Source organism: Danio rerio, chromosome 2 (genome assembly GCF_052040795.2).
Source record: "Danio rerio strain M-AB ecotype USA chromosome 2, GRCz13ab, whole genome shotgun sequence".
In the NCBI taxonomy this organism is placed as follows: domain Eukaryota; kingdom Metazoa; phylum Chordata; class Actinopteri; order Cypriniformes; family Danionidae; genus Danio; species Danio rerio.
In genome coordinates this window covers 8,210,616-8,232,427 of record NC_141022.1, presented here as the reverse complement: position 1 = coordinate 8,232,427, position 21,812 = coordinate 8,210,616, and the positions used below count along the sequence as shown (strand labels likewise).

The window sequence follows — 21,812 nt, the reverse complement described above, 5'->3', positions numbered from 1 at the left end:
TTTTTGTTTAGTTCAGTTATGACTTTAGTCAGATTAAGGTATTAAAAAATATATATAATTAATTTTTTTTTTTGAAATATTCACTGTTTGGAGCTTATGTAGGCCTACAGTTCAAAATTCATGCTTAACTGAATAAACAGTAAACACAAGTACATCTTATTGAACAGCATTCATCTTCATCATCAATTATCATAGTAGAACAGTTTTTCAAGCAGTTTGGGATGCATTTTGGAAACAGGAGATGAGCCACTGGTCTAATGCGCCACCAGGCATGAGAAACCCATCCTGAAAGACTTATTATTTGAGTAGCACACATATTCTGAATGCCTTCGGCAGAATTCAAATGAACCATTTTAATCTAGATCTATATGTATTATTATTACAATTTTTAACAAACAAAAATCAGAACTTGATATTGTGTCACAAACAATCTACTTTCATTCTTTTTTGTCAAAAACAATGAATCACTTTAAGTCTGCATGAGCAGCACAGCTTTTCTGCACCGATCCTGGAACGCACTGGCGGACTACAACAGTGTGCAATGTGAATGCTCCAAGCTGTTAACATTTTACTGCAAACAAATAATGTGTGAGACTGTATAATATTAACATACATCAACGTACAATAGGGAAAATAAGTGATAAACACGTCACCATTTGTCACAGAAAACATATTTCAAAAGGTGCTGTTGACTGGAAATTTTCACCGGATGTTGATAACAACCAAAGAAGTCCATATATGCACAGCAAACAAAATGTATTAGTTTACAAATAAAGTTATGCGTAATAAAGTGAAATGACACAGGGAAAAAGTATTGAACACATGAAGAAAGGGAGGTGTAGAAGGCAGTGAAAGCCAAGACAGCAGCTGAAATTTCTCAGCAGTTATTTAGCAAACCTCTGCCATTCATCATTGTAAATGAATATTCGCTACTACTGTCCAACATCTAGGATGAAGATGAAATCAGAGTGGACATTTCAGCAAGACAACAATCCAAAACACAGCCAAGGAAACAATCAAATGCTTTCAGAGAAAGAAAATCAAGCTGTAGAATGGCCTTGAATCCAATACAAAATAAAGATCGCATTAGATAGACAAGACTCACAAAACCATCAATATTTATACATTCTGTTGAAATCAGTGGAAAAAAATACGACTGAGCAATTAATGTGACTTTATTCTCCATATGAGAGGCTTCTTTAAGCTGCCATCACCAAAAAATCCTTTATATAAAGTATTAAATACATTTCAGTAGTTCAATACTTTCTCCTTGTGTCATTTCATTGTTATTACACATAACTCATTTTTCTGATTTTTTCAGATGTCTCCTTATGAGAAGAACTGAGTCTTGCCTTGAGAGGGAGTTGATATGGTAAGGAAGCCAGGCTGGGATATTTCTGCTTCCTGGGAAGAGCAGGAGCCTGATCCAGATGTGGAACTGTTGTCCTGTCAGGTAAGAAGAACCAGAAAATAAGACACTCAACAGAGCTCTGGTCAATTACGATATCATCAACAACAATGCAGTAACTCACTGGCCATGGGACATTTAGCTCTTTCACACACTTTTCCTCAATTTTCTTTCCGTTACTTTGAGTCGATGAGCAGCAGCTTGACGGCCTCCTGTACTGAAGGATAAAAACCAAGAAAATTTACTATACATTTAATAATTTTGACCGCACAGACATAAGATATATTCAAACTAATCCATCTACATCAAATAAAAGCACGGTCGATCTTAATCTCGATTCCTGGAGGGCCACAGCTCTGCACAGTTTTGCTCCAACCCTAATCAAACCCAGCTTATGCAACAAAGTGTTCAAGACTCTTTTAGGCCGTACTCACATTAGGTACAGTTGCCTCAAACCGGGCCTAAGCACGCTTGTCCCCCTCCCGTCTCCCCCGATGGCTCGCACTCACACCATGGGCCTGGGCACGCTTACGTCATCGCTGCTGCGCTGTTCAGTGAGAAGCGCTCTCTCACTCAGCAGCACAGTGGAGATTTCTCTATTTATATCGTTTCAGTCGTTTGTTATGCAGTGACATGCAGTCAAATATTTCACCAAACAGTCCTTAGGGATGCGATGACACGCAGTCAGATATTTCGCCGAACAGATCTGCCACTTTTGGCGCTCATAAACAATCATAAAGCCCTCGTGCTGCAGGAATGAGGAGGTCTGCTGAAGCCGTGCAGCTGTCGTGCAGTGAGGAGTTCTCGTCTTTAATAAACTACGGCAGTTTGCGTTCACCGAACAGTAAGAATGATTAATAAATCCATATGAAACAGCCCCTTAAAAGTCACGTCTCGCTTTCAGTTTCGGGCTTTGGTGCGTTTTGCACTCACACACACAAGCGTACCGTGCCAAAGACCAAGTGAACCGCGCTCAGGCACACCTCTTCCAACCGGGCCAGGGCCGGCCAAGTGAATCGTGCTTGAGCCCGATTCAGCGCACTCACACTTCTCAAACAATCCGGGAAACGGGCCTGGGCACGGTACGGATGGCATAGTGTGAGTAGGCCCTTAATCACCTCGATTATTTGGATCAGCGGTGTTTGATTAGGGTTGGGGCATAACTGCAGAGCTGCGGCCCTCCATGAATCGAGAACCTTAAAAAACATACCTTTATTCTTTTGACCTCCAACACTGCTTCCAAGACATCAATCTCATCAAATCTTCTCAACATGGGCTCCAGTTCAATAAGACAATCTGTAAGGTGCAGACAAAGATGCTGATAGTTTTATTTATTTAGTATTACGCTTTTATTTTAGCCAAAATAAAACAAGTAAGACTTTCTCTAGAAGAAAAAAAACATGATGGGAAATACTGGAAAAAATTCCTTGCTCTGTTAACATCATTTGGGAAATATTTGAAAGCTAATAATTTTGACTTCAACTGTAGGTTTGGTATTAAACCTGATATAGCGAATGCTACAGGAACCAACACCCATATCGACAAATCCTTGATTAACTTTAAACTTTGGACAAATCCTGTTGGGATTGTGTCCAGGAAACCAAGCCAATGCTAACTTCTGGGTTGGGCTATAAAAATCATCACCACTGCAGCGTACTATTGCAAACCCCATCAGAGCATATGATAACTACAGACCAAACCATAATTTCAGGTCCATTCTAGTGCGTTTTGAGAGGAAAACCACTTTCAAATCAATATATACTGAACTTAAATGAACTAAAAGCTGCCTGCCAGTTACCAGGAAGTAAAACATCTCATGTCAGGAAAAAGAAAGATCAATATTTAGACATTTTCCCACATTTGATTTAATTTTATGGTTTTATTGAACCCATATTTGGAGAAAAGCTTGTTTGGATAAATGGCACTCCCGATAAATGACCCCGCTGTTCCCTCTCCCTGTCATTTCCTCATTCCTCTGATCTGGGATTGCAAAAGAGAAACCTTCAAACTGAACAATAATGACTCTGCAGATCTTACTAGATTATGATGCTGACAAATGTGTGGCTGCACATTTGAAATATTTAACAAACCCCCACTGTAACACAATGAAGTAAACTGCTTCACAGTGACTTGAAAATTAGGGAAAGGTCAAAGACACTTACGGAGAAAAGAAGGCCGTTCATCTGGGTTGGCGGTCCAGCCGCTGGTCATAAGGTTAATGAGGGTCTCTCGACTGGGAATGTCTACCGGCAGACTGTCCAGGCCTGTGTCAGGTCGAGCGCCTCGGAGAACGCTGAACATGATCTGCATGGGATTGGTGGCCTCTATTCAGACAACATGAGGAGGACAGTGTCAGAAGATGGATGAATGATGACAGATGCAGTTTGTGAAATGAAGAGGAAGTGACTAAGAGGAAATGTGTCATGATTTTTTAAAAGATGACACAGTGAAACGTGCTTGATATTGTGTCCAGCTATACAATGAATCAGACCTCACTGCTTGTCGGTGCTATTTTAGTGTCAAGTGTTCACACTGTGCGGAATGTGTCTGTAAAGTTTCTAGTGAAATCAAATCAAGTCACTTTTATTGTCACATCATTCATTTTCTTTCCAGCTTAGTCCCTTTATTAATCTTGGGTCACCACAGCAGAATGAACCGCCAACTTATCCAGCACATATTTTACACAGCGCATGCCCTTCCAGCCACACTGGGAAACAGACACTCTCATTCCCACACATACACTATGGACAATTTATCTTACCCAATTCACCTGTACCGCATGTCTTTGGACTTGTGGAGGAAACTATGATGTTCTGATAGAGATATTGCTCTTTTTAAATCGTTGCTATGTTAGCCTGTTTTGTTGCCATGGAGAAAATTGACAGCTTCGTGATGATGCATCAAAGCTTCTTGCCAATATGGGTGATATAAATCAACCACAATGTCTCTAAGAGAGTCTCTATGACAGTTAAAAATTGGACATGGACATTATGTAAAAATGGTTGACATATCAATAAAAAATATGGAATTTAAGTAAAAAATGACTTGCCATATTTTAAGAAAAATAATGTTTCAAGAGTTCCCACTTAGATATGCTTGACATTTATAGCAGGTTTTGCATGCTGTCCTGGTAGAGAACCCTGAGCTCGGAGATATTTGAGCCCAGGGCTCCCGCCCGGTCTAGAAGCATATCAGGGGATCCGAGATCAGGTAGGTCTCGATCGCTCCCCCTTTAGAAGGGATAAAGGAGGAGATGGAGTGGAAGGGGGGATTCTTCCAAAAAGAAGATAACAATAGATAGCAATAAGGAAAAAGTGATCTATTTATATTAAGCTAGGATCAGTCTGATTGGATTATTACTGATTACAGATGAGTGACCAGCAGCGCACAATCATATCACATGCTCCTCTCGAAATTAGTTTATGAAACTTCACTTAAAGTCTGATAAACCTGAAAAAAAATAGAGCAACAAAATCTAATACTGAACATAGTTTTTGGCCAAACTTGGGGCTTGTATAATTTTTTAATATGTCTGGATTATTAAAACATATTTACATTTTTTTTTAATTCAAAATCGATAAGCCTGTTTGGCATGGGGAGATATACAGTTGAAACCAGAAGTTTACATACAGTCTTCAAAAAGGAACATAATAATTTTTTTAAACATCTGATGGTAAATCATACTAAACAATTACTATTTTAGGTCCGTTAGGATTACCTAAATGATTTTTTTTGCTAATTGCTAAATTTTTATTTATTTATTTATTTATTTTTTTAGAATTTTTAATACATTTCTAGACAGTCAAAAATTTCACACAGTTCCTTGGTATTTTTTTTTTAGCTTTGCTTTTAAACTACTTTTAAACTTTGGTCAAATGTTTTGGGTATCCTTCCACAAGCATCTCACAATAGTTTAAAAGAATTTTGACCCATTCCTCCTGACAGAATTGGTGTAACGGAGTCAGATTTGTTGGCTGTCTTGCTCGCACAAGCCTTTTCAACTCTGCCCACAAATTTTCTATAGGATTGAGAGCAGGGCTTTGTGATGGCCACTCCAAAACATTCACTCTGTTGTCCTTTAAGCACATTTTAACTAATTTGGCAGTTTGCTTAGGGTCATGGTCTGTTATAAGACCCGTTTCTGGCCAGTTTTAATTTCCTGTCTGATGCCTTGAGATGCTGCTTTTTTTTGTTGATTCTGGTTTGTTGATTTTCCCATGTTGTCACACAAGGAAGCAGTGTGTTTGAGGTTTTCCTTAAATACTATTCTACAGTTGTGCCTTCAATTACCTCAAAAGTTGTCAATTAGCCAATCAGAAACTTCCAAAACCTTAGCATGTATGTAAACTTGACTTTCAAGAAAAGTTAACAATTTCTCAAAAAATATCTCTCTCATTATTCTGCTGTTAAGCATAACAGAAACAAATTTGACAATCCCAACTTACCTAAAAGAATAAAAGTTAAGTCACATTAACATCTGACTTTTTAAAAAATGGTTATGCATGCCTTTTTATACAGTGTATGTAAACTTCTGGTTTCAACTGTAGCAACAATCTTGAATGCAGAAGGCACATTTTGACCAAATTTGGGCCTTGTCGTATAAACGGCTTAGGAGGAGAAACGTTTGGCTTTGAGGACAGAGTAGTATAACAGTATGTTGGTTTTCTCAAGCCAACATTATTAGAAACAAACCTCATTTTGGCATTTTACTAAACAAATGTTGGTATTTTACTAATATTTTGTTATTTATTTTGTAACCGATGATGATGATGGTGATAAATAGTTTATTTAATGCCATGTCAGCAACCAAGGCTATTTTCATGGCAACATTATTATATGGGGTCCCACTTTATATTAAGTGGCCTTAACTAATATGTACTTACACAGGAATTAATAGTTTGTTACAATGTACTTGTGTAAATACATGTATTTACTGTGTACTTATGCGTGATTAAATACATGTATGTAATTACATCTGTAATTAACTTCTGTAATTACATTTGTAAATACACTGTTGACCATCCCTTACACCTTAACCCACCCTTAAACCTACCCACACCACCAAACCTGTCCCTAACCCAACCTCTATCCCAACTTAAAAGCACCACAAGTGTTCTCAAATACATTATAAACACAGTAAGTACATTGTATTTATTTTTTTGTTGCAAGTACATAGTAGTTAAGGACACAATATAAAGTGGGACCATATATGGCAAGAACATTAATAAATGTACAAGTAAAAATAACAAACAAATGAAAATAACATAAATAAGATTTGATACAAATTCAAAAGAATTTACCAGTGATACTTTGCTAAAAATATCCTTAGAGTTCATTTAATTAAAAAAAAAAAACACCTTCTGCAGTCATTAAAAGCAGGACAGTCCAGTAGAATGTGTTTTTTTTTATTCTGTAACCAAACACATATTCATTGTGCTTTCACAGATCCGATGAGGGTTTCAAATAAGCTATAGGCTATCAGTAATGACAGTAACTAGTCTGACAGGTTTTACACCGTCTGACTGACGTACGCTTTTAGAGGCGGTTTCTTGAAAAACTTCATGAAGTGTTGTCGTTTTATAATACAGACCATTGAAACCCATTTGTAGATACGCACTGGAGTCATTTTCTTAATTTAAGAAAGCTGTTGTTTGCTTCAACTCTAATTGGTAATAGTATTTATGGTAGAAACACAATAAACCCAATTGCTACATTTAGACCTCAACATTAGAGTACTTAGGCACACACACCCTTAAAATGTGCAGCTTTATATGATGTCTGACATAATCTCAGCCGAAATATGAAGAGAGGGCAGGACAATGTAGCTCCTCCCCTTTTAAAAAAATACAGCCAATAGTGTTTCGTTTGATCACTGCTCTGCCATTGAAAGTGATTGAGCTCAAGCGCATCAAATGTAAAGCATTTTAAAGAGGGCTGGGCATGTCAGATACTAGAGAGCATTTGATTAATCAAGATTTGATGCTAAACTGAAGTATGGAAGAGACAATCTACATATGTTACATGTTTATATTAGCTTTATATCTCCTAAACAAGAATTTTGACACACACTAGCTTATAGACATCCTTAAAACTAACGATACTGATACTGACATTTAAAAAAATGCTATTTTAATTTCTTGGGACCTTTAAAGCACAGATTCAACTTAAAATAAAGTAGTTTCAACCCTAACCCTAATCATTTAATTGAATAATAAACATTTTAAAATCATGTTTTAAGCTCATTAAGCATTATCTTGAGACTGTTAATCATATGAGCCTTATTAAAAGCCATTAAAACAGACGCTGGACTGACCTAGCTCACATTCATCGAAAAATGTCATCAAAAGGATCATTTGCTCACAATTTATGATGTTAACACAATTTTGAGAAGTCCAGAGAGAATTTAATATAAGACTGACTATGTGAATCTCACTGGTATACTCTTCCGCAAGCCATACCTTCAAATGGTATTCGTCTCGACAGCACTTCCCACATGATGATGGCGTAACTGAAAGAGGAAACACAGAACAAATGTGTGAATGGTTTCACTGCTGCCCTGCAGTCTCTACATCCACATCTGGCATTCCCCCTGTGTAGATAAAAACCCTCTCCTATCGGTTCAGTAATTTCAACATGCCCCGCTGACTAAGATCACCAAACCTCAGACCTGGCAATGATGACATTTAGCTAAAAATTCACTTCTCTTTTTTTGGCCAGGCAGGCCAGTCGATTAACAAAACAAAGGCCTCGCTCAGTAGTAGTTTTAGTGAGATACGAGTAAAATTCCCACTATAGGGACTAGGACTGCATGATATTGGAAAAAAAACAAACTGGCATTGCATTAATTAGTTATATATTGACATTGTTATACACTCACTGGCCACATTATTAGGTACATCATTGCACAGATTCAACAGGGTACTGGAAATATTCCTCAGAGATTTCGGTCCATATTGACATGACAGTCAGCATCACACAGCTGCTGTAGACTTCATCGGCTTGAATCTCCCATTCCACATCCCAAAGGTGCTCTATTCGATTGACATATTCAGGTAGACTGTGGCGTTGACACAATGCTCAATTGGTACTAATGGGCCAAAAAATATCCCCTACACCAGTTGTTCTTAAATATAAATGTAAGGAATTATTATTATTATTATTAAAATCCCAGTGGATCAGCAGTTTCTGAAATACTCAGACCAGTCCGTCTAGCACCAACAACCATGCCACTTTTAAAGTCACTTAAATCTTTATTTTCCCCATTCCCATGCTCACTTTGAGCTGCAGCAGATCGTCTTGACCATCGCTGCGTCCGAAACCGCCTACTACTCAGTAGGTACTGCATTTGAATTTAAACGTACAACTCGGCCTTTAGAAAAGTACGTTCTATACAGAATGAATGTGAGCAGCATGAATGGAATTCGGACGTACTACATCCGCCATTTTGTCATGGTCACGTGACCTACCTGCGTCAGTTACGTCGCCTCACTTCCATTCATGAATTCTCTCACGGGGCATTATGGGATAGCACAGCGTGCATGGCATGCGCACTCCAGAATCTCGCCGGAAGTAATAAGTCATCCGGGTACTTCTCACATACTAATTTTCGAATTCTATGAATTTGGACGCTACTTGGCTCGCATACTGATTTTAGTGTACTATATAGTATGGAAGTATGCGGTTTCGGACGCAGCCCCTGTCTACATGCCTAAATGCATTCAGCTGCTGCCATGTGATTGGCTGATCAGAAATTTGCGTTAACGAGCAGTTGGACAGGCGTAGCTAATAAAATGGCCGGTGAGTGTATGCACACACACATTATATATTTTGTATTAATGTAATTTTACAAGACTATATAAAAAAAAGCATAATTTTACCATGTGATAATTTTGTAGGGAGTGTGTTTAAAATAATAATGAACTATTTACAAGCATAAATGAATACAATAGAACAAAAATAGATATGAAATGGTGCTTTATGATTTTTCTGGATAATCTAACAGTATTACATTGTTAAACAACAATGTAATGTAATGAAACAATGTAATCAAATGTAAAATACACTTCATTGTAATGAAAAAATACAATTATTCTTTGTTAAAGCAACACATTTTATCATTTCTTGTACCCAAATGGTTTAAATTAGCTTGAAATCTTACATGTGCCTTAAAAATGCATTTGTAGTAGGGTTAAACTTTGCTATTTATATCACTGTTAAACAATTTTTTACTATCCTGGTTAATTATAAATCACAACTAATTAAAGTCACAACATTGATTTGACTATTGCATATTTCCACGTTGTAATTTCGATGCTGAAACGAGCTATTGTGCAGCCCTAATTCACTGCCCCTTATCTTACTGCCATGGTACACTTCAAATAAAAATGAAAGAAGAAAAATTGCTTATTATTTAATTACCCTGAAGTGGTTTTAAACCTTAACAAACTTCTTTACTCTGTTAAACACTAAACGAAGATATTTTGGACTGAGGCGAAAACCTGTAAACGTTGACTTCCATAGTGGGAAAACAAACACTATGGAAATCAATGGTTATGCTTAAAACTTACAGTATTTTTCTAAATATCTTCTTTTGGGTTTAATAGAAGAACAAGTTAATGATGACAGAATTTTCATTTTTGTTGAAATATAACTTTAAGGGGATGTCCCAAAAAATTGGGAACTTAGAGGGCAGTAGTTAAAAGCCTATAGTAGAAATCTGGAAGGAAGTTTACTCATCCGGTTTAAACTGGAAGCTTTATAGAAATGTGCAAATGCTGACCTGTACATGTCATACTTGACATCGGTTCTGCGGGTTTTGGAGGGTTCGTACTCCTCAGGTGGCATATAGATGACTGTGCCTCCCATTTCAGCAGGTTTGGAGCCGGAGCCTTTGGTGATCGAGAGCTGACGCCATTTAGACAAGCCAAAATCGGCAATCTGTTCACAAAAACAGACCAGATAAACTTTAGATAAAGAAGATACAACAAAGTATGCAAATCTTAAAAAACAAAAATATACAGTTGAAGTCTTTTTTCGCCCCCCTGTTTATTTTTTTTCCACAATTTCAGTTTAACAGAGATAATATTTTTTTTCAACACATTTCTAAAAATAACAGATTTAACTAATTTTAATAACAGATTTATTTGATCTTTGCCATGATAACTGTAAATAATATTTGACTAGATATTTTTCCAGACACTTCTATACAGCTTAAAGTGACATTTAAAGCCTTAACTAGAGTAATTAGGTTAACTAGGCAGGTTAGGGTAATTAGGCAAGTTATTGTATAACAATGGTTTATTTGTAAACTATCGAGAGAAAAAATTAGCTTAAAGGGGCTAATCATTTTGTCCTTAAAATGGTGTTCAAAAAATAAAAAACTGCTTTTCTTCTAGCTGAAATAAATCAAATAAGGCTTTCTCCAGAAGAACAAAATATTATCAGACATACTGTGAAAATATACTTGTTCTGATAAACATAATTTGGGAAATTTTATTTTTTTTTAAATGTAAAAAAAAAAAAAAAAAAAAAAAAAAAGGAAGGGGGGTGGGGTGTAACAATTCTGACTTCAACTGTATGTTTAAAATGTACGCTGATTAATGGTAGAGTTGTATTAGCTATAAGGTTTTCGTTTGCAGGTTTAAAAACCACTTTTAAAAACAATTGTGTCTTTTTAACATTGTTTCGTTACTAAAAATACTTTTCGAAATTACAACTACAGTGAAAGGAGATCTGAGTGTTAAAAGGCTGGAAATCTGAAAGGTTTTTAGTAAATAAGGAACCAATGTTGGGTAAAGTTACTTTTAATAGATAAATAATAGATAATATTATATAATATATAATATAATAGATTTTGCGTTGGTCTGGCCTTGCCTGCTGATGTTTGTAATAATATATTTGTAAAAACTATTAATAATTTTAAAAGATTTAAAGCCCTTTCACACCAAAATTCTAATTTGAAGCGAAAAGCTCAGGATGAGAGAAATATTGACTGATTTTTAATATGGTATATGCAGAGCTATTGCTTCTTTCCTTACTGATAAACTTCCAAGAAATGGTTAATGTGACTTTTTTCTATTCTATACGGTTCCTTTTACAGCATCGATGTTGTATTGTAATTAAAATACAATCAGTTAAATAGACTTTGACATTCATTTAGTTGTTCAAGCATAAAACGAGACGAAAAGCCTTTTACTCGCATGTGGCTGTCAGTATTAGCAGACTAGCGCAGAAGCTCCATTGTATATACCGAGGTAAAACAAATGTTCATATTTTAAAGACATAATGGAATTTACCTCAGGGCTTCTTGTACATTCTGAGATCCACTTTATATCGGTTATCACTCAGACAGTGGAGGTTGCTGATTTTTAAAGTAAACAGACCTTAAATGCGCCGGTATTGTAACAGTATACAGTTCAACGTTAGTGCTTGACTCAGGTTACTGACTAATTAAAGTCATTCTGCATATACCTTATTAGTGCTGCTGGGCAAAAATTTAAATCGCATCCAAAATAAAAGTTATTTTTTGACTTGTGTCTACTGTTTATATTTATTATGTTTATATGAATACACACATGCATTCATATATTTGAGAATATGTTTATTTATATTTAGATATAAAATATATGTATATGTAACAATTTATTTTTATTCATTCATTTTCCTTTGGCTTAGTCTCTATTTGAGAGGTCTTCACAGTGGAATGAACTGCCAACTTTTCTATGTTTTACGCAGCAGATGCCCTTCCAGCCGCAACCCAGTACTGGGAACCACCCATAAACACTCATTTACACACGCGGTCATACACTACGGCCAATTAATTAATCAAATTCACCTATAGTGCATGTCTTTGTACTGTGGAAGAAACCGGAGCACCACGTCAACACGCGGAATACACGCAAACTCCACACAGTAATGCCAACTGGTCTAGCAGAACTCAAACCAGTGACCATGCTGTGAGGCGAAAGTGCGAACCACTAGGCCACCATGCCGCCCCTAACAATTTGTTTATAAATTGAATTATCCATGTAACAAAATTTTGTATAATTTTGTTTTTATGTGTGTCTATCACATATAGACGATTAATATATTTAACACACAATTATAATGATAAAACTTTATTTTAGATACGATTAATCTTTGATCAGCACACTTTAATTTAACTAAAAAATATAATAAATAAACTACAGTGTGTATGTGAAGTTTCAGCTCAAAATACCCCACAAATAATGTGTTGTAACCCCTTCAAAACTGCCCCTTTTAGGTTTTGATTGAAATTGTGCCGCTTTGGTGACTGTCGCTTTAAATTCAAGTGAGATTGTGGTCTTTTCAAATGAAGGCTGAGCTACATATGCCTACCCGCTTGTTAAGTGATGACGTGTTGGTGACGTATGTAATACTCTTTACGGGTCCAAGCAGCCATTCATTTGAGTGGATTATGCCCATCACGCATTAAAATTAATTTTATATAAAATCATAGTGTACACAACAATCTCTGGGCTTGCTACATAACAAATACCAAAATTTTAACAATTTATAAAAAAACGAATCACTTTCTGGCCATCGGATATTAGGCACGGACATATATATAGCGATCGTGATTTTCGAAAGTATTAAATCGCTTTGAAAACGTTTATTATTACCATTCCATGAGTCTCCCCAGTTGAATAGAGCGCTTGGACCCGGAAGCCGCTTCGCGTGACGTCACACTTAATAAGCAGACAAGACTTACATCCTATGCTAATGAGGAAGAGATGGTCACTAATAGGTGGGGCTTACCCCCTCTGATAACAAAGTGAGAATGTCGATATATATATATATATATATATATATATATATATATATATATATATATATATATATATATATATATATATACATACATATATATATACATACATATATATATACATATATATATATATATATATATATATATATATATACATACATATATATATATATATATATATATATATATATATATATATATATATATATATATATATATATATATATATATATATATATATATATATATATACATACATATATATATACATATATATATCGACATGTCACACAACACATGGACATGACCTCAATCGTTTTTGTTGATGTATACATACATACATACATACATACATACATACATACATACATACATACATACATACATACATACATACATACATACATACATATATATATATATATATATATATACACATCAACAAAAACGATTGAGGTCATGTCCATGTGTTGTGTGACAAGTCGATATATTGATTATTGTGACAGGCCTAGCCAATAGTCATTCAATCATTCATTTTCTTTTCGGCTTAGTCCCTTTATTATTCCTGGGTCGCCACAGCGGAATGAACCGCCAACCTTTCCAGCACAGATGCCTTTCCAGCTGCAACCCATCTCTGGGTAAAATCCATACATACTAATTCACACTCATACACTATAGACAAATTAGCCTACCCAATTCACCTGTACCACATGTCTTTGGACTGTGGAGGAAACCGGAGCACCCGGAGGAAACCCACGCGAACGCAGGGAGAACATGCAAACTCCACACAGAAAGGCCAACTGACCCAGTTGAGGCTCGAACTAGCAACCTTCTTGCTGTGAGGCGACAGCACTACCTACTGCACCACTGTGCCGCCCCCTAGCCAATAGAATTTATTATTATGATTCAGCTTTTCCAGCCAATAGCAGAACAGCAACTAAAGGGGAGGTGAGAATAAGGACAGTAAGGCCCTATCTGATTGGTCAAATTCAGCAAAACAAACAACCAATGCATGAAATAAGTGTAAGTTATCACACTTGTCTGTGATAGTATATGCAGTATTTGTATAATCTTGATAATGATTTAGTGCAGCCCTAATAAAGATAACACAAAAAGTGTCACTCTGCCTTTAAAATACATCAGTTGCTAGTAATTAGCAAGTTGTAGAAGAAAAAAAGAAAAATTAATTGCATATCGCGATAACGGTTCTTTTCGATATACACTCACCGGCCACTTTATTCGGTACACCTTACTAGTACTGGGTTGGACCCACTTTTGCCTTCAGAACTGCCTTAATCCTTCGTGGCATAGATTCAACAAGGCACTGGAAATATTCCTCTGAGATTTTGCTCCATATTGACATCATAGCATCAGGCAGTTGCTGCAGATTTGTCAGCTGCACATCCATGATGAGAATCTCCTGTTCCACCACATCCCAAAGGTGCTCTATTGGATTGAGGATCTAGTGAGTGTGGAGGCCATTGGAGTACAGGGAACTCATGTTCAAGAAACCAGTCTGAGATGCTTCGCACTTTATGACATGGCATGTTATCCTGCTGGAAGTAGCCATCAGAAGATGGGTACACTGTGGTCATAAAGGGATGGACTTGGTCAGCAACAATATTCAGGTATGCTGTGGCGTTGACATGATGGTTAATTGGTACAAATGGGCCCAAAGTGTGCCAAAAACATATCCCCTGCCTAAACCATTACTCCACCACCAGCCTGAATCATTGACTGAAGGCAGGATGGATCCGTGCTTTCATGTTGTTGACGCCAAATTCTCATCCTACCATCCGAACATTGCTGCAGAAATCGAGACTTATTAGACCAGGCAACGTTTTTCCAATCTTTTGTCTTCAAATTTTTGTGGGCCTGTGTGAACTGTAGCCTTAGTTTCCTGTTCTTAGCTGACATCAGTGGCACATGGTGTGAACTTCTGCTGCTGTAGCCCATCTGCCTCAAGGTTCAACGTGTTCAGAGATGCTCTTCTCCATACCTCAGTTATAACAAGTGGTTATTTGAGTTACTGTTGCCTTTCTGTCAGCTTGAACCAGTCTGGCCATTCTCTTCTGACATCAAGGCATTTGCGCACACAGAACTGACGCTCACTGGATATTTTCTCTTTTTTGGACCATTCCCCTAGAGATGGTTGTGTGTGAAAATCCTAGTAAATCAGCAGTTTCTGAAATACTCAGACCAGCCCGTCTGGCACTATCAACCATGCCACATTCAAAGTCACTTAAATCATCTTTCTTCCCCATTCTGATGCATGGGTTGAACTGCAGCAGATCGTCTTGACTATATCTACATGACTAAATGCATTGAGTTGCTGCCATATGATTGGCTGATTAGAAATTTGTGTTAACGAGCAGTTGGATAGGTGTACCTAATAAAGTGGCCAGTGAGTGTATATTGTGCAGCTCTATTAAAGATACCACTCTCTCTGTTGCTCTCAGTTGCTAGTAATCAGCAAGTTGTACTGAAAAGAAGAACAAAAAATAAGTGCTAAAAAAAATTCAGTTTGGGAAACCAAGCGCACAAACCTTAACATGGTACTCCCCATCCATCAGGATGTTCTGAGTTTTGAGATCGTGGTGTAGAAGTGGCGGAGACATATTGTGGAGGAAATTGACTCCAAGAGCAATCTCATAAAGTATACGAAGTCTCAAAGGCCAAGCCACCGCTGGGTATATATCCTTCTGTAATGTCAAAAGAAAAAAACAGATGTCACAAAAAAAGTGAAACTGCGCATTACTCAAAATGCATTGTTCATTATGCTAATACTTCAAGACTAAACAGGAAGTGTGCCATGCAATAGTAAAGTTCTGTTATACCTCATGTAGGAGCTCATCCAGCGATCCGTTGGTCATGTACTCGGTTATGATGCAAAAGAACTCGGGTTCATTACACACCCCAAAGATCTGGATGATGTGGTTAAATCGAGCTTTGTGAAGCACTTCAGCTTCCTTCAGTAAACAATTTCTTTCCCTTTAAAAAAGAAAGAAAAAAAAAATTAGACAAGAGCAGTTGGGGTTGCTCTAACAGGTTCACGTGTATTTTGATTTGGACTTTCATTCTGTTTTATTTAATTCTTCCATGAACTTGGAAATCTTCAATGAAAAATAAAAGGTAACAAAAAAACAAACAAACCAATGTTTTTAAATGCAACAAAGAATAGTACACCCAAAAATGAAAATCTACTCATCATTTACTCGCCCCCAAACTGGTTATAAACCTTTGAGTTTCTTTCTTCTGTTGACAATAACACTAAAAACAATATTTTGAAGAAAGCTGAAAATCCGTAACCATTGACTTCCATTGTAGGAAATCAGATACTATGGAAGTCAATGATTCCCGTTTTAGAACATGTTTCAAGATATATGCTTTTGTGTTCAACATAAAGCACTATCCCTTTAATGTTACAGCATACAGTCATACAAAATGTTTTTAACACATATGTGTTGTCATATTTTGTCATTACAAACCAACAAGAAACTCAAAATACATCAAAAGGTTATATGATACTCTTTATACACTTATATACACTAATACTATAACATTATATGGAAATAAGAAAAAAAATTTCTCCACTTATTTAACAAAAACACTACAAATAGTTAAATTCACATGAATTTCTGCAAGAAATCTTTATAAACTTTGGCACATCAGTGTTTGAGTGCAATGTTTTCTTGAGAGAAACAGAAATCTCACAGGTAGGCATGGTGGGCCGGTATAAGATTCTGACAGTATTGTGATTGCTGCTCTAAAATATGTTCTTTTAAATGTTTGTGTAAAAAAAACTAAATGTTTTTCCCTTTGAACGCAATATATATATATATATATATATATATATATATATATATATATATATATGGATAGATGGATAGATGGATAGATGGATAGATGGATAGATGGATAGATGGATAGATGGATAGATAGATAGATAGATAGATAGATAGATAGATAGATAGATAGATAGATAGATAGATAGATAGATTTTTTTGAGAAACATTTCAAATGCTTTGGAACAGTTAACATGTCAGGCTCGATTAATCAAACGAATCATTGACTTCAGCTGTCTTTATTAAACATAAATAAAAAAAAACAATGATACACACTCTCATTCACACACTACGGCCAATTTAGCCTATCCAATTTACGTGTACCACATGTCTTTGGACTTCTGGGGGAAACCGGAGCACCCAGAGAAAGCCCACTGGAACACAGGGAGAACATGCAAACTCCACACAGAAATGCCAACTGACCCAGCCAAGGCTCGAACAAGCGACCTTCTTGCTGTAAGGCCACATCGCTACCCACTGCGCCAACCCGCAGGGATGGATTTAGTGATTGCGGGGGCCCCCCAAGCAATTCTAGCCATGGGGCCTAAAACGCACCTTTTGTACTTTAATTTATTTTTAAATTTTATTTTTAATTTTATTTATTTTTATATTGATTTATTTTGCTTACATCACTCAATCACTCCTTTTCTACATTTTTTCTTAATGCAAAATACTAGTAACAAACAAAATGTAAATCTCTACAATTTTATATTAATTTGGTTAAGAGCTTTTTATAAAATAAATAAATTGAATTTGTATAATAAATAGAGCATGAACTTATACAATGTGAATACATTTTTAATGTGTGATGAGAACTTTTTCAATATTTTTTTTAAATGTATGTGGTGATGGAAATGACAGGGTGGTGATGGAAATGACAGGGTGTGGTGGAAATTACAATTAATCGGTGTTAATGTAGAGAAACAGTGGATATTTATTGGAAAAAATTATTACACTGAAAAAATTTATTCAGAAATGATTCCTTGGATTTACAATTTTTTTTATGTTAAGTAGCTGTAAACAATTTACTTGGGCAGAATTTAAACAAATTAAGTAGAATTTTATTAAATTAAAATTTATTTGTTTAACCACTTAAACTGCTACTGGGTACCGGGTCCGTGACATAATCGACTTTCGCTTTCAGATTAAAAGGGCTAGCGTTACACCAGACCCCCGTAAGGGGTGTCGTTTGAAAGTGTAGAATTTATATTTTATGCACATATGCATCACTTTGGTTTTTATTCTACTGTATAAAAGTTTTTTACATCTAAATACACAGTATTTTGGATACCCGAGCTGGGTATTGAACATTGGTTCATTTTCATATTTTTCATATGACACATGTACAAGTTATAGCTCAAATGAAAGCTCTTGCCGGTGCTCATACAGTTCTAGCATTCTTTTTACTGAATTATATTCATATGCCAAACAATTGTTGAATGAATAGCAGTGTTTCCATGGCGCAGAAATGTAAACAATACATTCATGATCAATAAGCAGCCCCAGATAGCACAGACAGCTGTTATCTCTTACCTTATGCCGTGCCCTTCAGGGCCATTCTCCTCTGTTTTTGAGGTGATGTGCATAACTAATCCTTTTATATGTCTGATGTAATCCAAACACAGTGAATTATGTTTGATCAAACAAAAGAATAGTGAAATATGAAAACAATGATCGGTCTCTGTGGCTTGTACAGCACCTCTCATCAGTTGGAATGCAATAACTTTTGCATAGATTATGGTAGAGACCTTTTTCTTTTTTCCTATGATTACAGACATGTGCAGGAACCACCAAAATTAATTTCAGCACGCTAGACCACACAGAACCTAAAAGGTGCACTTTCAAATTTGAGTTTAAAAAAAAATATATACAAAAAGCACCTCTTTTTTAGGTGTTTATTATAACAGGCAACATATACATATATTTTAAACACTTTCAATAGTGTTTCATGAAAATTCAAAGGGTTTTCTTTCAAATTATACCAATTTTTTGCATTTACACCTCTTTATGTGGATTTGGGAAGCTTTTAAATTTGGGTAGGCAAAATCCAGGCGGAAATCCCCAAAAAGCAGCAGAGTTTAAGTGGTTAAATTCAACACAAATAAATTGTTTGCAACAGTTTTGCAGACACCATTTTTTCCCAGTGTAGATTCTTAAACTCACGCGTATTAAACTCAATTTACAAAATTACTAAGCACAAACACACGTTTTTTTTTTCCACCACAGGGGGCAGTGTGGTGGTAATGACAGTGGGTGAAATGACATTTCTACATTTTATTGTGAAAAAAATAAAAGATTAGCATTTACTAGCTTTTCATGTATACAAAACACTCCTATTTACCTTAATTATTTTATTTTTTGCATTTTAAAATACACCTTTGAAGGTACAGTATGTTTGGAAATGTATTACGTTTTGTTGTTTTATTATGTTTTGTAAATGTATTACCCTATCAAGCAATATTTACCTTGATTTTTCTTAATCTTCAATTCCCTCAATCTTGAACATGTGCTCTGATGACACTATTCATTTCCATAAAAACCACCTAAATAATCTCAAAAACTTTTTAAAGCGACATTATAGCGTTGTGGTGGAAATGAAACTGATACTAATATTGATAACAGTCTCATATTAAAAACTATGAAATATTTAAATAATTTCACTAGTGCTTTATTAAGATACATTAATAGATACCAGATAAATAATCATTTATAATGTTATTTTCATTGTTGAAGTTTAAAACTGTGCGTGTGACAAGTGTGATTTTTACTCGTAAAAGTAGGTTAAATAATATGAAATAAATATAATAGAAAGCTAGTAAATTTTTAAAAGTAAGTTTTATTATTAGTTTGACAAAGAAAGAAGAATTTGAACAAAATTCTATACATTTGTGTATACATATCAAAGGACTTAAAAGTACCCATAGTTAAAGAATTACCCGATTATTTGAGGTACAGCTCATAGTAGCCAAAACTAATAGTATTTTACACTTTATAAGGGCCACAAGGCTAAAAATATATTGAAAGCTGAACAAAACGTACAGTTCCCAACTGCAGAACCAGTAAACCATGCTGTCTGACCGCATACTTAACGTATGTACGTAAGTGCAGCATAACAGTTAAGTAAGTTAACCTGATTTGCATGCACAGTATGCTTACTTACACCTGCAACTACATCCCTCTTTAGATTAGAAGCCTGAAACCATTACAGGAGTATAGAAAAAGCCCAATAAGAATGCTCTCAGATTTGGACAGTGTTCAAATGGCTAAAGTTGGCTTTATATTCGCTCATTCTGACTTTCACCTCAATGATCAGAAGTGCACTGAGTGAACTCACCTCTCACCAACCGGTGAATCCAGTTTCAAGCACTTAATCGCCACTGTGGTGCGCCAGTCACTGTGCTGCGCCCTGAACACCGTCCCGAAGCCTCCCTTGCTGATGTAGTGCAGGTCCGTTAGTTTCCGATACGGGATCACCGGTAATGTGCTGGTGAGACTGCAGATGTTGACGCAGCCGGTGTGCTCCATGTTTCTGGACATTAGGAGAAGACACGGGCCCGTTTTTGCTTCACTAAAAAGGGGAACTGAAAGCGCACTGTTACGCAGAGAGAGAAAGAGAAATCACGCTTGTATCTACATGTTGTGAATGCGGTCCAGCCTACGTACTAGATCCCCCAGAGAAGGGTACATGTCCGCTGACACCTTGTTAAAAGTGTCAGTGAATAACAGATGGAAAAGAAATGAGTGCTACAGCTCGCGCTTGGAGAAACGCCCCCAGTCCGAACAACGCATTTTACATCACGCCAGAACACACAATCCGATAATTAACAAGAGTATAGTCACGGTTTGAAGTTTATCGATGATAAAGAGTTTTTGGGATAGTAGCCAGACGCTCCTCATGTGTATGTGTGTGAATGAATTGGTCGTACTAAAACCGCAATGTTAAGATTTTTTTTGGAACCACCCGTCTAGCCCCGCCCTTAACCTGACGGGTGTTTGAACGACAGCTGAAGTGTCCAATGACAGAAGTGTTACATATCACTGATAGCCAATCCAATAGCAGAGGGCGGAACTTCTCGGAATACATTTAGGGGGGTGGAACATAGGTGGAAAACAACGCCAATCACAGGATTGCATGACTTCAGCTTCCGGGTGTCGGAACATTTATTGAAACATTTAACATTTGTTTGCAGTATTAACACTATATATCTAATAGTGGGCTAAGTACCGCAACATTTATGTTTTTACAATTTTTAACGCTTAGGTAAATGTAAATTTCCCCACGCCTTTTTAAATTTACATTATAAAATGTTTGTTTAATAGACTAAATAATTATTTAGAGTAAGAATAGAGTTTACCAAGAGTCCATGTTGAAGTTATTTTAATTTGACGCAATGCTTTAACAAATAAAACCTGTCAAAGAAGACGTTTGTCTGACTTGTGTTTTGAGCTTGACCCATGAATGGGGGATCCCATTGTGATGTAACAAAGGGAATTCCCATCATAGGACTTTCTTAAAAAACAAATCTATTCGCTCTCTTTTTTTAAATCCAAGTTGATTCCAAACTTAGCTCTATTACCTATTGGAATAATTTTGTAAGAAGTCCTAAATAGGAGTATCTGGTCATTACCTCACAAATTTTTGGTTACAAATAAGATAAAATAAATATATTTTAAACTAATTCATAAATTCTACCCGGTTAAACATTTTCTCTGTAAATTTAAAAAGGGATATTGATATAAATTGCTCTTTTTGTTCTTTGCGTTTGGG

The 21,812-nt window shown here is 36.0% G+C and overlaps 1 protein-coding gene across 1 annotated transcript in view; it reads right to left on the bottom strand.

Moving 5' to 3' along the window:
- ripk2 (receptor-interacting serine-threonine kinase 2) overlaps nt 1-20,997 on the bottom strand; it is a 29,479-nt gene extending 8,482 nt beyond the window's left edge. Inside the window, 9 exon segments of the mRNA NM_194411.3 lie at nt 1,353-1,446; nt 1,533-1,625; nt 2,619-2,704; nt 3,571-3,732; nt 7,867-7,916; nt 10,188-10,345; nt 15,746-15,901; nt 16,037-16,190; nt 20,379-20,997. Of these exon segments, the coding sequence (NP_919392.3) occupies nt 1,353-1,446; nt 1,533-1,625; nt 2,619-2,704; nt 3,571-3,732; nt 7,867-7,916; nt 10,188-10,345; nt 15,746-15,901; nt 16,037-16,190; nt 20,379-20,581 (1,156 nt within the window). The 5' untranslated portion in view covers nt 20,582-20,997.
- Between the last annotated feature and the right edge of the window lie 815 nt (nt 20,998-21,812).